Here is a 15963-nt window from a genome sequence, read left to right on the forward strand (position 1 = left end):
GAGCGGGTCCTTATCAGGAGCGCAATTGCCCTGTGATCCAGAGGGTGTTTGAGCGTCTATGTTCCAGGCATCGTGCTAATCCGGGGATGAGACCCTCAGAGTCTCCGCCTTCTCAGCATCTACGGTGCTGACGGATGTTAAGCAGGTGTGATGACCAAGACAGTGAGGCAGGGCCACTCAGAAAGTGACAGTCAAGTTGGCAGGGAAAGGATTATTAGCACGTGCTGGCCAGGGAAAGACGGGCCTGAGGGGCACTCCAGTCAAGAGGTGGCGTGCGTTTGTGCAGGATGCTGGCCTGTCACTCGTGTCTGTTGTCTTCTATTCTTCCCCTTCTCTCCGTGGGCTCTTCCCCTCTAGAACGTCCACGTGTTCAAGTTCCCACGGTCTCCAGACGAAAACAGAATAAAGCACACTTCACCGGCACCTCTTGCCATTTGTTACGGTGGTTCCTATTTCCCTTTACATCAAGAGTCTTGCAAGCATAACCTGTGTGTGCTGTGACCACTCTCTCAGGCAGCCTGACTCCTCTCTCTGCTTCTGCTATTTCTCCATATTGCTAAATCCAGTGGCTATTGCTCCATTCTTACTTTCATTGACCTCTTCGCAATAGCTGCGGTCTGCTGGCTCTCCCCTGCCTCTTGGCCGCTCTGTGCCTTTGGTTCCTGTGCTGTCACAAACCTTGGTTCTCCTCTCACCTCTCTTCTCCTCCCCCATCCTCCTTCGCGGGCCCCTCTCCTGCACTTCCCTAACCAATAAATGGTGAGGTATCTCCAAGGCCCATCTCTGGGCATCATTATTGGCTATAAGCTGTTGACTTTGAATCTGGCAAAGATCTCATTTGGAAGTTCTGGTGTCTACTGGAGAGGTCTCCCTGGGTAACTCACAGGTCCTCCGAACTCAAGTCCAGCCTAACTTATTCAAACTTGAACTCATCTTCCCCTTCAGACTTTTCTCTTTAGTGAATGTTCCACTATCTACCTTTGCCAGAAACTTGACGTTCACCCTTGAGTCTCCCCTTCTGCTCACTCACCCCCTCCCACCCACATACATCTAATCAGTGTCTTAAATCTTTAAGGGTACACCTCCTAATCCCAAATGCCTGTCCTACTGTCAGCCCTCATGAGCACTGCCTTGATTCAAGCCTTCATCTCATCTTACCTGGGTTCTGCAGCTGCTTCGAAATGGTTTTCCCTGCTCTGTGTCTGCCTCCCTTCCCACTGACTGTGAACTCTGCTCCTAGAGGGGAGCTTTCTAAAGAGCAAGTCTGAGGATGTCCCTCGCCTGCTTGAGCGCGTTCAATGGCACTCCACAACTTCTCTGATAAAGTGCACTGTCTTCAGTTTCATATGCAAGACACGCCTGAGATGGGTACCTCCGCACCTCGCTAACCTCACCTCTTCCCACCCTACCGTAGTTTCTACGATCATCTTGCATGCCCTTTCCCTTTTATGAAATGGCTTTCCTCCTTTTTTCAGGCCCTATAGTCCGGGGAACCTTCCCAGACTCCTCCTTGTCCAGTCCTTCCCCCCAGCCCTGCCTCTGCTCCTGTCATAGTGTACTGAGACTATTTCTTTGACAGCACTTGCAGGTTGGACTTCGTTTCCCCCATTGGACTCTGAGCTCTGTGGGGACAGGCTCTGCAACACATGTTTTCATGTCCTCAGAACCTCATATACTTCATTATTAAATAAGTTACCGTATTTGTTATGTAGATGGACATATACGTGCGCATGTGCATTTCTGGGTGTGTGTGTGGCATGTTTGGAGGCACAGGAGAGAAGAGGTAACATTTGTCTGGAGCACTTACAGTATCCAGGGACTGTGCTAGATGCTTTGATTTCACAGCGAGTAGGTAGGTGGTAGAGCTAAGATTTGAGCCTAGGTTTGCCCGATTCCTCACCCTGGCCTTTTTCTCCTCCCCACACCACCTCCCCACTCCCAGAAAGAACCATCCAGGCACAGGAAACAAGATGCTGGGCTGCAAAGATGGGTTGGGGAACCTCTAACTGTGCTTGCAAAGAAAACCATGACACAGGCTTGCAAACCTCTTCAATTGTGAAGAATCCAATTTCTTTTGAGGGCCCATCTGTTTGCTTTTATAAGGATCCCACAAAGAGATGTGCTTTTTAAATACAGAATATATACTTTTTAGAGTTATTATCTATTTGTTCTATTGCAAAAAGTGCTGGTTCTGCAGAGCCCAGGAATGCCGGTGGGAACAGGTATATGGAACCAGCTCGGAGGTCTAGGACTTCCCATAATTCCTGGGGTGGAAGAATAGCTGATTGGAAGGAAAGTTCTGCTTGGAGACTTGGGAGGAAGATTCACTGAAGAGTGGACAGGGGAAGAGGATGACGGCACCCCCAGAGAGCAAACCAGATCATGTTGACTTCCACTCTGGGAGCCTTGCTGGGATAGCTGGGAAGCTTCCAGATGTTCTCCACAGCCCTCACTCCCTCCTAAGGAGTGTCACCAAAGCCAGCTGCTGTCCTAGGAACGCTCTCATTACTGATCCTTTGTGCCTTCTCCGGTGAAGGGAACCAGGACCACACCACCGTCTCTCTGGTGACCCCTTCCCACCATAAGTTTCGCTGGCTGCTCACCTCTCACCTTCTCCTTAAACCCCACCGGGCAGAAGTGGCTCGGGGAATGAGCTGGCTGCAACCTGTGCCAGCTCATCGACCGGCAGGAAAGATTTACTGGTCTGGCTGGAGACATTTTTGCTTTCATTAACAAATGCTTAATAAATGCCTATGATATGCTTGGCACTGCTCTAGCTGGAAGGGTGCCTTCTTCTTCTCCAAAATCTCATTCCACATCCCTCCCGAATCTGTGTGCTCAGCTGAACTGATGACCTTCCCACACGGGGAAAGGTTACCTTTGGCCAATGGTCTTCTGTCAACAAGTTCTACCAGGCACACTTCCTCTGCTGATGCCTTTCAAGGTACAATTAGGAGAAGCACACCAAATGAGCATCATTATGAAAGTGTGGTAGTTGGTTGTCCACACAGGGAGATAAGGAGCCTGGCCCTCACCCACTGAGAAAGGTTTTTCCTGTTTGTCTTGTTTTGTTTTTGACTCAGGGAGCACTGAGATGTAGCTGACATTGGTTCAACCCGATCAAACACAAAGTCACCATGTCCCTCTCTCATTCCTACTGGCACTGCACATCAGCACCCTGAGATTCAAGGTCAGCCAAGACCCAAGGATGTCTGCTTCAGACACTCTTCAGTTACTTAAAGGGATATAACATGGAGGGCTTTTTTGTTTGGAACTGGAGGCGGAGTCCTCTGACATATCAATGTCTATGGTAAAACCTCATCCAGCCCTCATCTGTCCAAATACGTTACCATCGGGAGAAAAGGCAAAGTCACTCTGTTAGGGAGTTTGATAGTGGTTTCCGCCTGCAGAAGGAGCAAACCACAGCTGGGAGGGGAAGCATAAGAGGGGAGACAAGGATTCTCCCGGCCATGAGCCGCGGCAGGTGAACCCCTGGTTACCTGAAGGCAGCACTGTGAGCACCACAGGCTGTGACTCATCTGATGCTTGGGTGACCCACTTGCTGGGGGTGCCGAGGAGCTGCCACTCTGCCACCCTGCACCAGTACGCTCCCGCATCCTTCATCTCCACCTGATGAAACTTCAGGACAAAGTCTGTAGGGGATGAACGGTAGCACTGCAGGTGCCTCCTGAGCCCCTCGTCGCCATACTCCAGCAAGCCGTCATGCTGCAGGTGCACCAGCAGTTTGCTTTTAGAATGTTCTATGGTCCGGTACCACATCACGGAGAACAGGGAGGCTGAGTCGCCCGAGCTCTCCAGGCCGCAGTGGATGGCCACCTCTGTGTGCTCGGTCGCATTTTCTGTCCAGTGCACGTTAGAGACACGGACCTTACTTCCTGGGAAGCAAAATGGCACTGAGTCAGAGAAGAACCCAGACTTCTTGACTAGACACCTCCTCTGGAAAACCTAGTTCTCGTTGAGGAGATGCCATCTTATAATCTTTAGATATCAGATCTTTCCTCTTTAACACTTTTCTTTGACCCCTGTCCTTCTTCATATTTGCTAGAACATTCTCAGCTATGAATCAAACCAGCCATTTCTGTCCTTCAGCCCTACCTCTTGCCTCTGGACCTGCCACTGGAAGCTACCCAGCTTCGGTGGGTGCTCTGCCGGCCTCTTTCACCTCTCCCTGGCCGCCCCCTCTTCTGCTTCCCTGAACGCCCCGCCCCCACCCATCCCTCACGTCACGTATTCTACCGTACCCTTGTTCTCAGCAAGTTACCTGGGTGTCGTCTCAGCTGTAGACACAGGGAAAGAGGAGGCTACCCGAGAGACTGAACATTTTAATGCAAGTGTTAGACTACCACTCAACAACACCATTTAAATAATTGAATTAGGCTATGTTTTAAACAGATTTTGACATTTACTTAAAAACATTTTTTTTCTCTGCTAACCAGCAGGTAAGGACTTGGAATGAAAGCCAGAGTAGTTACAAAATAAAGAAATTACAGTGTGCACTGAATTTCCAACTCTACTACAAAAACATTGATAATCTATCATTAAAAGAACAACTTTGATCCTGGATTTTTTTTTTCAGTTACCATCTTTGCTCTCTCCTTCCCTTGATGGCAAAGCATGTGAACATCAGCTTACGTGATAAACTACTATTTACCTGCTTCCTGCCCTCAAGTTTCTCCCTGTGTCACTGCAATCGACCTTCCAATCCCACTGCCACACTCTGGCCAAGGTCCACAGTAAGGGCCCGATTTCCTGGCCCAAGGAACCCTCCACTGTGTTTTGTCCTCTCTGTGGTGTTTTGGTCACGGAAGTTGTTTTCTTCTTGACGTCTTCTCTTCTGATTTCAGAGACAACAGTCCTCCTACAGTTCTGACCACCACTTCTCCGCATCTTACCCTGGGGGCACTAGATCCTTAACTCGCTCCCTACCGAGGGCCCCCTCCAGCAGCCACAGCCAAATATGTTTTATTTGACACGTCAGGATTTTAGAAGAATTTGAATTTGTTGTGAACGTTCTCAAAATAAGCAATGTCACAAAAAAACCCCAAAATTAAAAAAAAACATGTTTTAGGCACTTCTTGAGATACTAAAAGGCCGGAAAACACTGAGCCCATGACTTTGAAAGGGAAGCTCTGGCTTGAGCTCAGAAGTGGCTGCCTCCTTAAAGGGGTGTGCACACACTGTTGAGATTTGGCTTAGACAACTGGGAGGAAGGAATGCCAGCCACACAGACGGAGGACGCAGAAGTGTGCACGCGTTTTGTGGGATAGCAGACAGGCCCGATGCAACTGGGGACACACTGAGTGCGAGGGACGCCCAGGCATCCCAGCAGGAACGCCCGACGGGCAGTTGGGGTAGGGGGTGAGGATGAGGACCTGCAGCCGTTTCGTCGAAGGTGGCGCCTGAAATCCAGGCAGTGTGTGAGAAGTTCCACAGAGAGCAGAGAAGAAGAAGAAAACGGGGCCCGGGACCTGTCCCCGAGGAACACCCACAGTTAGCGGGGAGGGGAAGAGGGGTCTGAGGAACACAGAGAAGGGGAACCCGGGGGCTCGCTGCTGCCCAGCAGACTGTGAGCTCCTTCAGGCAAGAGCTGTGCCTTCCATCCGTATTCCCAGCGGCCTGCCGTGCAGCAGTGCTCATTATAGTCCTGTTTTTGATGTTACATTGAAAATAGAATTTTAAGTGCCAAACTAGATGAACTTATTTGCATTGTGCCGTTGGATCTCATCCAGTTCCCGAACCTTAGCCATGACATTCATCTGAAGTTTTTCTAAAGATTTTATTTATTTATTTTTAGAGAGAGGGGAAGGGAAGGAGAAAGAGAGGGCAAGTAACACCAATGGGTGGTTGCCTCTCACATTCCCTGGCCCACAACACAGGCATGTGCCCTGACTGGGAATTGAACCGGTGACCCTTTGTTTCACAGGACGGCACTCAGTCCACTGAGCCACACCAGCCAGGGCGACATTCATCTACTTTTAATCAACAGTGGAGGTGACCTAACTAAGGCTGAGAGATCTGCCTTAACCCTGGTCTACTTAACCCTGCCCACTGTTAGAGCGCAGCACGCTTAGACCAATGCAAGAGGGTGGAAGGTCTATTACATTTTTAAAGGTCTCCCGAGGAAGAGGAGATTCCCTCAGTCAGCCACTCCAATGGTTAACCACTCTTATTTGCCTTCTGTTTAGGCAGCCAAATGTTGAAAAGCAATTTCTGCACACATCCCTGTTGAGCTGTACAGTTTCTGTTCACAGTGGGAGAAATATGCTTCGTATTACTCTTTCTCTGCCAAATTACAATAGAGCCCCACCGGAATGACACAGCTTGTTATGGAGATCTGAGGATACGATACCCTGGGTACCTGCACGGACCCGGCTGCCAAGCTGATCAGCAAACACGCAAAGGAATCGTGTTCCCCTCCAGCTGCTTGAAACCTTAGGTTGATTCACCTCAAATGACCTGCCCCCACCTCTGGTGGGCTTCCAGGCCCGACAGTCATTGTGAAGGGGACGCTATTCCGAGGACTCCAGGTCATATTTTTACCTTCACGTAATCACTCTAAAGAACAGCTGCCCCAGAGAGGATGGCAGTCCCACAGAAAGACGCGTGCAGTTTACCTGTGGGCCTGAGTTTCAGTTCTGTCAGACCTGACGTCCCTTCTCCAAGCCCGTACCCCACGCCGTTGGCGGACAGGAGCCACTCCTGCACAGCGCAGCGGTATGCGCCCTGATCGCCGTCTTCCACGTTCAGAATGTGCAGCCGAAACACGTCATGGGAAACTTTCTGGGTGTGGAATTTTTGTTTCCTCCGTGGGCTGTGAAATTCATCTCCATATTTTACAACATTGGCTTGGTCCACTTCCAGGATCGTCAGCCAGGACGCATTAGGGGAGAGGGGAGAGAAGTACCAAGTGACGGCTAACGAAAGGTTTCCAGGGGTCTGGGACAAGATCCTGCATTCTATGGCGGTGTTGGAGTTGATGGAGAGCTCTTGGACTTGACTGCTTGAGTTCACTTTTAGCTTGCTCTCTACATTAAAGGAATGGAGACAGGCACTTTCGTGAGAAAACAGAATTTCAAGGCAGAACAGTCACTAGAGGTCAAGCAGAGTGACACCTCCCACATCCAGCAGATGTGTGAATTCCCGCTCCAGCAGCACCCCGCCCCCCACTGCTCCTCCTGCTGAGGAAACACTTAAGCGCAGACACCTTCTCTTCTCAGCATTTTATACCTCAAAGGGAGAGGAGGTTCTTTGCCCGTGTGTTCTCTCGCCAGAGTACTGGGTTGTCAACTTGCCAGCCCAGTTGCATGCGCCTTTAAACATGGGCAAACAAGAGGAAGTTGTATGCAGGCTATTAAACTTGTATGTCTCAATAACTAAACCCATTCAGTGACCAAAAAAAACAAAACTGTATGTCTCTTTGCAGTCACTCGACTGTGGGAATATTGTATCCACATAGAGTCAACTCTCCTTTAACCCCAAAGTTGCTCTGCTTTGTCAGAAAGAAGAAGGACCAAGCATTGCTCCCAAAGCTTATTCCAACTTCTCGTTGACATCGCTGATTCTACTTTTATAACTGCTTATCACCGTTGATCTTCCTTCAATAAGCGTTTATTAAGCATGTACAATGTTATGCGCTAGGCTATTCCAGGCTCTGTAGATGCCTCCCCTCTTTGGGTTCACAGTCTAGAAGAACAGACTAAGTACAGGGACAAAGGCTCAGAGGTGACAGGATTGTGTCACTCAAGTGGGACAGAGGTAGGCAGAGGTGACTATGAAAACGCACACCAGGACCACCTAAACCAAATATGGGAGTGAGGAGGGCTTCCTGGAGGAGATACCTCTAAGCTAAGTCTTAAGGGTTAATCAGTCTGCTAGAGAAGGGTTGAAGAAATTCCACACAAAAGAAGGAACTTGAACAAAGACTTTGAAAGTGAGAGAGAACCCAGAGGATTTGAGGAACTGCAAGTAATTCGGTGTGGCTGAAGTTCAAATTCAAGATGAAACGTGGAAGGAGATGATGCTGGAAAGACATAAATGTACCAAATTATGACAGACCTCGCAGGTGGTGCTGCGGGAGTTTGGGTATGAGGTGGACACGGGGGAGTTGCAGATGACTCCAGTTCCCCACTTGGGTCACCGGTGGGTGCTGGGGACACTGGGAACAAGGTAAGAGTAGCTTTGGGGGGGATAACAATGGCACATTTATGTTTTGACATATTGAGTGTGGACATATCTTGGAGACAGCTTCATAGATGTGTCTGGAGATCGGAAGAAAAGTCTTTCAGGATAATGGGCTCAGGAGTTGTCAGCACACAGGTTGGACCCGTGGGTGGGAATAAGCCCACCTCAGCAGATGCACAGCATAAGAAGAGAGGAAGTTGAGGATGAAACTCAAAGGAACGAATCAGTGGAGGAGGGGAATTCTGCAAAACAGAAAGAGAAAGAGCAGTCAGAGTGTCAGGGCGGACACCAAGAAAGTCTTGTATCATGAAGTCAAGGAAAAAAGAAGTTTCCAGAAGAAAAGAGTGGGCCAAACAATTTCAAAGTCCAAAGAAAGGACAAGTCAACTTAGGCACAAGTTAATCAATAAGGGGATCGTTACCATTACGGAAACATTGCTCAGCAGCAGACAGAATAATGACGGCCACCACGTGAGAGCATCTGCTTGGTGTGGCGGGCACTGCGCTAGGCACCCTGTGGATGTCACCACCTGTAAACTGCACACGAGCAATTTACAGGTGAGGTAGCTAGGCCTGGACAAATTAAGTGACTTATCCGAAGCCATGCTGCTTGTCAGATCTATTACAAATGACTTCAAAGGCTCTTGAACATTCTGTCCTAAGAGAACGAAAGTCTTGGGAGAAGATATTTGACTCAGCAAAACCGCCCAGATTGTCTATGCGCTTCTAACCTCTATGCGCTATTACCGATCGACAAGATAGATTACATTTCCTATAATCATATATTCTCTCTCACACATTAACACATTAAAATGGGTGGATAAATATATTCTGGTGAAACTGACATTATCCACAGCACTAGCGGAGACAGCCCAGACGTTTCATGACTGGTAAGCAGGGGCAGTGGCCGGTCTGAAACAACGCCTCACCCTGCAGCCAGCCCGGGAGGGGCCCCACTGCTCCAGGGGGTGCCCTTGCGTTGCTGGCTGGTGGGACTTGTGGGAAGATGGGGAACGGGGATCGAGTAACAGTTTTATTAGTTGGTGTGGAACTATTTTAATGTTTTAACAACCAGTGCATAGCAACACAGTGTTAGCCTGGATATCACTTATACACGTCTATGGTGCTGACTTCTGCAGTACAAACACAAGGAGAAGGCATTTCACGCCTCAGTTTTATAACTTACCCAAAATGGGAGTAGTATTTTTTTAAAGAGCAGGCATTAATTTTGAGTGGCGTTTACCTGGTAAAGTGATGACTATGCTGAGTGGGTGAGACAGAGCAGAAGCCCGGGCGGGGCCGTTGGAGCGCAGGGAATTTCTGTCGTAAACATCCACTTTGCACTGATACACCCCCTCCTCTTCCTTGGTGGCGTCGTAGATCAGGAGTTGAGAATGAAGTGAAGACTGCGAAACTTTCATCTTTTTTTGGAACTGGGAGGGGAAGTCTCTCCATTCGATAGTGCCTGGTTGCGTGACTCGGACCAGCTGGTGGAAGGCCTGAGCCCCAGCTGGCCGGAACTGCCACGTCACGCTGAGTGGCACCTGGAGGTCAGGGTAGCCAACACCCACTATGCAGGACAGGTTCAAGGTGTTGGTTAGTTTCACTTGTGGTTGACGGCTCATCAGATTAACTTGTAAACTTGACGCTGTGGGCAGAAATGTGAAACGCAATTTGTAAGATGTCGATCAAATCAAAGTAAGGCGCGGCCTAGAAAACTAGGCATCAGGCCGTCATTCATCCATTGCGAGTGTCAAGTATTTGGGGGTAGAAGTGGATTCACAGTACAGTCTGTCCTGGATTCTGACCTCAGTTTTCCTAAGCTGACCCTCTTCTCAGAGCATTCCCAGCAGCGGCAACAAACAGGCAGTGTTTGCCCAGTCTGCGGCTCAGACAGCTGCCCCTGAGTGGGTGGAGCGCTCCGCAGACCCCTCCCTCCATGACCCCGCCCCTTTGGGTTCAGTGCGTTCTTTTGCTCGGGGGCTGAGAGACTCATCCTAGGGCTGCTGCCGCCAAAAGCCTGAGTGTGTGGGGCTCAGCTCCACTCCCTGTATCTCTTCGTTTTTAACCTTGAACGACAACTTACAAGTTGTACCCTAACAAGGATCTTTATAAAATCTGAGTTTTATTTCAGAGATAATTGTCAGACGTGGTATCCAGAGACTGTGCTCTGTGTCCTGGGGTACATACACCATAACTAGGGGATTCAGGATGAGACACCATCAAATTCCACTGCGCCCCGCTGCAGAAGGAAGGTACCGACTGTACATAAGTTCAGAAAAGGATTTCTGTGACACTTACCTAGGGATTTCACAGTGACGGACATCTTCTGAGCCCAGCTCAGACCTCCGCCTTGGGCCCTGGTCCTCTCAGACACTCTGCACTCGTAGATGCCGCTGTCGCTGATGCTGGTGGAGGAGATCTCCAGCCGGAAGGTGGCCCAGTCCATTTTCTCCAGCCTCGTGCGGCCGTGGTTGCTGGGTTCGCCATAGGAGGCACCCCGTTGCACGGTGCCAGCCTGATCCATGCCAGCCACGAACTCCGGCTGCGTCTGGTTCCGCGGGAAGTGCCACCAGCTCGCAGACAGGAGGCTTTCGGCTCCGTCTGCCTTGCAGACCAGCGTCAGCGCCTCTCCTTCCCACACCGTTTGCTGCTCGCTCTGGGTGGACAAGACCACGCTTCTTGCTGGGGATTACAGGTTAGAAGAACAAATTATTTCAAGTCAATGAAAAATTTTCTAAAGCGCAATGATTTCTCATTAATTAGGGCCTGACCGGTTGGTGACAAATCCGATCAGGCTGTTTACTCCCATAGCACCCCAGCAAAAGGACTTGCGAAACTCTGGAATAGTGGGAACCAGACAGCAGAAAGAATATCCAGAGAGCCTATTTATACTTAAACAATTTATTACTCGTCTTATTTTTAGCAATGTGTTAGATCCTCCCTTCCTTGAGGACCTCTGGTTGGGAAAACATCTGGTAGTACTGTGTGAGATTAATTAGGGTGGGTGTGCGACCCTGAAAGTAATGAAGCCATGTTTATTTAAAGTTTTACTTTTTTGGAATTCAGACTTTCACAGTTCAAAATGACCCTCCTCTCCCTGCTTATCCTTCCCTAATGAGCATGTGTTTTCAATAGCAAAGGAGCATTGTTAATAGGATTTCTGTTCACAGCACTACCATTAAAAACAAGTACTTGGGGGAAAATACGTATGTGCGTATATATATGTATATGTAGTTATCTTTCAAGTTATATATATAGTTGGAAGGGAGATCCTTCTTTTATCTAAACTATAAGTGTGAATTTGGTTCCCAGATGGGAAATTCAAGCCATGTGGAAAGGCAGACATTCATTCAGCAAGCACTTCCTCTGCAAGGGCTGGCCCTGGGTGCCTTGTGGGCAACGTGAAGACGCCTCAGGGGCTCACGCATGGCAGGCAGCCCGGCCTCACGCTTAGGCCAAGGTCCCTGGAGTCAGAATGACCTTGGGCAACACAGTTGATCTCTGTGAGCCTCCGTGTTCTTTCCTGGAAATCTAGGTGTAATAACAGACCCACCTCATCGCAGTGTTGAGAGAACTAAGTGAATGCACACACAGAGGGCTTAGGCTGGCTGGCAAGGGAAATTGCCTGTAAAGGTTAGCTCTTAGCATTAGTGTTATATGTTAGAATAGGCACTTAGAGAAAACAGTGGTAGTTCAAAGCCAAGAGAGAAATAGAAAATAGAACTGGCGTTGGAAACCTGAGTAGGATCTAATTGAATTTGCAAATTGTTCTTCCCTGTCGTGGCAGGAGTTCAGTCTTCTACTGCTTTAATTATGTATGTGTATAAGTTACAGAGGCAGAATGAAGTTTAATGTCTACAAATATACTACATATACATTTCCAAATTGGGGGCGTTAGAGGCATGAATATACTTAAATTTTTTCAAGTTAAAAATAGATTCATAACTAAAGTTTAGAAATTGGGGGAAAATTGTTATAATTCCACTACTCTAATATAACCATAATAATTAGTTTCAACAAACATTAATTTTTTAAATTTTTATTTTACTTTTTAAAATATTTTTATTTATTTATTTTTAGAGAGGGGAAGGGTGGGAAAAAGAGAGGGAGAGAAATATCAATGTGTGGTTGCCTCTCACACACCCCCCACTAGGGAACTAGGGACCCTGCCTGCAACCCAGGCATGTGCCTTAGACTGAGAATTGAACCAGCAACCCTTTGATTCACAGGCTAGCACTCAATCCACTGAGCCACAGCAGCCAGGGCTAACATCAATTTTTTTAAATGAGGTTTTCTTAGTTCACTGTGGTCATTATTGCCTCTTGGTGAGTACTAAGTGTGGGCAGGTTACATTCACAGGGCCAGTGAGCCCCCCTTATGTTTAAAATGTCCACAGGATGATAAAACTGCTCACATTTCAAATAATGGTTTGACTTTCCAAATTGAATGCTCAACAAGACCCTGAATAAATCTGTCACCCATAATGGCACCCTACTGCTGGCTTGGGGTCTGTGAGCCAGGAAGCACACCTACGGGACCCTTTGGCGCAAACCCACGTAGTGGGTTTAGGAAGGGTTGCAGGTGTATTCAGGGAGACTGAGATACGCAAAGCAGAGATTTCGTTCTGTGTCAATATCTAAACCACCTACACAGTTTTCCCCTATTCCTAGACAGTTAGACCAAATGTGGGGTGTGAAAACTAACACCCACGCACTTCCCGCCGTGCAGTCCAGGCCAAGGCTTCTGTGTCTCCACTCCTAGCAAATGGGGAGACGAAGAAAAGCATGAAAGGGAAATGTATCTATCTGTGGAGATGCCTCCAGAGAGCAAGTACAACACAGATATCTTTATTTTTAGTTTGTTTTTGTTTTTGCTTTTGGGCAAATTAATCTTTCTAGACTTTGAATTTAACACTCAGCCCAGAGACCTCACACAGCCAACCCTCCATTGCCACTGGTGCTGCATCTGCATACTCAGCCAGCCGTGGGTCAGAAACATCACTCACTCAAGGTCACGTTGCCGCTGACCTGTACTATGCAGTTAGGCCCAAGGCAGCTGCATCTGCCCTGAAAACATACAGACTTTTCCCCTTGTCATTATTCCCTAAACAATACAGTATAACAACCACTTACACGACTCTTACACTGTGGCAGGTATCCTAAGCAATCTGGAGGTGAGTTAAAGTAGACAGGAGGATGTGCATAGGTTACATGCAAACGCTATGCCATTTTATATAAGGGGCTTGAGCAGCCATGGGCTGTGGTATCCATGGGGGCCCTGGACCCACCTGCCTGCAGACACTGAGAGACCGCTGCATTGGCTGTGTATGGGTCTGTTTTCTCTCCACACAGAAAACTCTGACTATTCCAACATATTTAAGGTCACCCAATGTTCATAAACTAAATGGCGGCTGAGCGGCCTGTCCAGTGTCATACCTACAGATACTAGGACCCATTGGATGGGCATCTTGCTCCATCACAGCAAAATGCAGGGAACAGAGCCTGCCCACTCTCATTTCCCTCCTCATTCCTCGCTCTGAGCCATGCTTTGATGCAGAACTAAGACTCAGGGCCAGCCCCCATGTCAGGTGAAGATAAGAGATAGTTGATAAAGGGTGCCTGAGAGATGTCAGAAGAGCGTGGGGCAGTAATGTGGGTGTCTACGCCCCAGGCAGAAGGCAAAATGGAGCTTTTCCCTTTTAACTTACTCACGTCACACACACAACTAAAGAAGACTGAGGACTTCATTCATACAGGTGTGCTCTGCATGAAGAAAAACCCAGTGTATAAAACTGAGAGCTGATGGCAAATACAATAAAAGAATCTAAGATAGCAAGAAAGGACTTAAGGACAGTCTAACTGTATGTCATTATGTTACATTTGAGGAAGCTAAGGTTTGGAGAATACAGTGGTGTGTCCACAGCCATGACCCATTTAATGGCTCAAGAGTAGGACTCAGGCCTTGGGCTAGTTTGGGTGCTTTCCTTTACTCCCCCTCAAAGTGACCCGACTGACACTGACTCCTCAGGAGACCTCCACTGTGTCCACCAGGCATCCTGTCCACCAGGCATCCTGTGCTAAACAAGGAGAGGGTCTGAGAGCAGCCCCACCATGTCTGGTCCCGACTTTACCTACCTGCTGGCTTCTTGAGGTGCACATGACTGTCTGGTGACTGCTTTCTCTGGAGCATCTGCCAGGAACCCCTCTGAGCTCTTGCCATCTCTGCCACGGCACATCTGTAGGCACCTTCATCCTCTGGCCCTGCAGCGAAGATCTTGAGAGAGAAAGCCTTGGGGCTTAATTTTGCAATCTGGAGTTGTCCTTGACTTGCTCTCTCTTTGTAGTCTGTCTTCAGATGCAGAACGCCGCCAGCATCAATGTGGGCCATTTCAACACCATTGAAGAGCCAAACGCCCTGAAGCTGTGGGTCCTGGCCACTGCCCACTACCAGGCACGTTAGTTCTAAGGGTTTCCCTTCAGCAAACGTGCTGGTGGCTGTAATGTTGACTTGAAAATCTCTCACTAGGAAACAAAAGCAAGGCAGGTGTTTAGAGAGGCCACTGCATCTGTCCTTGCAGCAGCAGAGAGAGGTGTTAGCCCATAAAGTCAGTGCAGGCATTGGATGTCATGTGGGTGCTCAGGTTCGGGATTAAAAACGCCCTTGACTATTTCTTAAATCACACAGAAAGAACATCATACCTGCTTTCTCAATGCAATCCCATTAAGCAGGATATATGCATACATGTGTAAAGCATACAGTAATGTGATTTTTATACTATGTTGAATTACTGTAAATTGTGACTTCTCACTCTATGTTTTGTCTGAAAATATCAAGTGGAATTTTCCTAAGCTAAAAGCTCATGGATGTAAGACAAGTCCACAGCTAACATTCTGAACAGTGAAAAGCTTTTCCTCTAAGATCAGGGACAAAGATGCCCATTCTTGCCATCTCTGTTCAGTACAGCACTGGAAGTCCTAACCAGAGCAATTAGTCAGAAAAAGAAATAAAGGCATCCAAATTAGAAAAAAAAGAAGTAAAATCATCAGTTTACAGATGACATTATCTTAAATGTAGAAACCCCAAAAGACTCCACCAAAAACTGTTAAAAATATTATAATAAAAGATTTCACTAAAGTTGCAGGGTACAAAATCAATATGCAAAAAGAAACCCACTTACATTTCTATATACTAACAATGAACTATCAGAAAAAGAAATTAAGAAACAATCCTATTTACAATAGCATCCAAAAGAAGAAAATACCTAGGAATTTAAACAAGGAGGTAAACAATCTGTATACTGAAAGCTATAAATATTGATGAAAGAAATAGAAGACACAAATAAATGGAAAGATAGCCTGTGTTGGGAGAATTAATATTGTCAAATTGTCATGTCCACATGACCCAAAGCAATATGATGGTCAATGCAATCCCTATCAAAATTCTAATGGCTTCTTTTTAAACAGAGATAGAAAAAAAAAATGGTCATAAAATTCACAGAGAACCACAAAAGACCTTGAATAGCCAAAGCAATTTTAAGCAAGAACAAAGCTGGAGGTATCACACTTACCAATTTTAAAAAATATTACAAAGCTGCAGTAATCAAAATAGGATGGTCCTACTGTAAAAATAGACATATACACAAATGGAACAGAGAACAGAGCCCTGAAATAAATCTACACATTTACATCAATGGATCTCTAATAAGAGTTCCAAGAACATAAAATGGGGAAAAGACAGTTTCTTTAATAACAGGTGTTGA

At 47.4% G+C, this 15963-nt stretch overlaps 1 protein-coding gene across 2 annotated transcripts in view; it reads right to left on the reverse strand.

The window, feature by feature from the left end:
* The window catches only part of CD101 (CD101 molecule), a 39396-nt gene that overhangs the window by 6666 nt on the left and 16767 nt on the right, over window positions 1-15963 (reverse strand). For both annotated transcript variants that reach the window (XM_045817335.1, XM_045817334.1), the window contains exons 4-8: window positions 14339-14725; window positions 10503-10886; window positions 9445-9849; window positions 6636-7046; window positions 3501-3896 (exon numbers count right to left, since the gene is read on the reverse strand). In XM_045817335.1, the coding sequence (XP_045673291.1) occupies window positions 3501-3896; window positions 6636-7046; window positions 9445-9849; window positions 10503-10886; window positions 14339-14725 (1983 nt within the window). The remainder of the gene's footprint in view (window positions 1-3500; window positions 3897-6635; window positions 7047-9444; window positions 9850-10502; window positions 10887-14338; window positions 14726-15963) is intronic.

The sequence above is a fragment of the Phyllostomus hastatus genome, unplaced genomic scaffold (genome assembly GCF_019186645.2).
Source record: "Phyllostomus hastatus isolate PE091 unplaced genomic scaffold, TTU_PhHast_1.1 phas_scaffold_216, whole genome shotgun sequence".
In the NCBI taxonomy this organism is placed as follows: domain Eukaryota; kingdom Metazoa; phylum Chordata; class Mammalia; order Chiroptera; family Phyllostomidae; genus Phyllostomus; species Phyllostomus hastatus.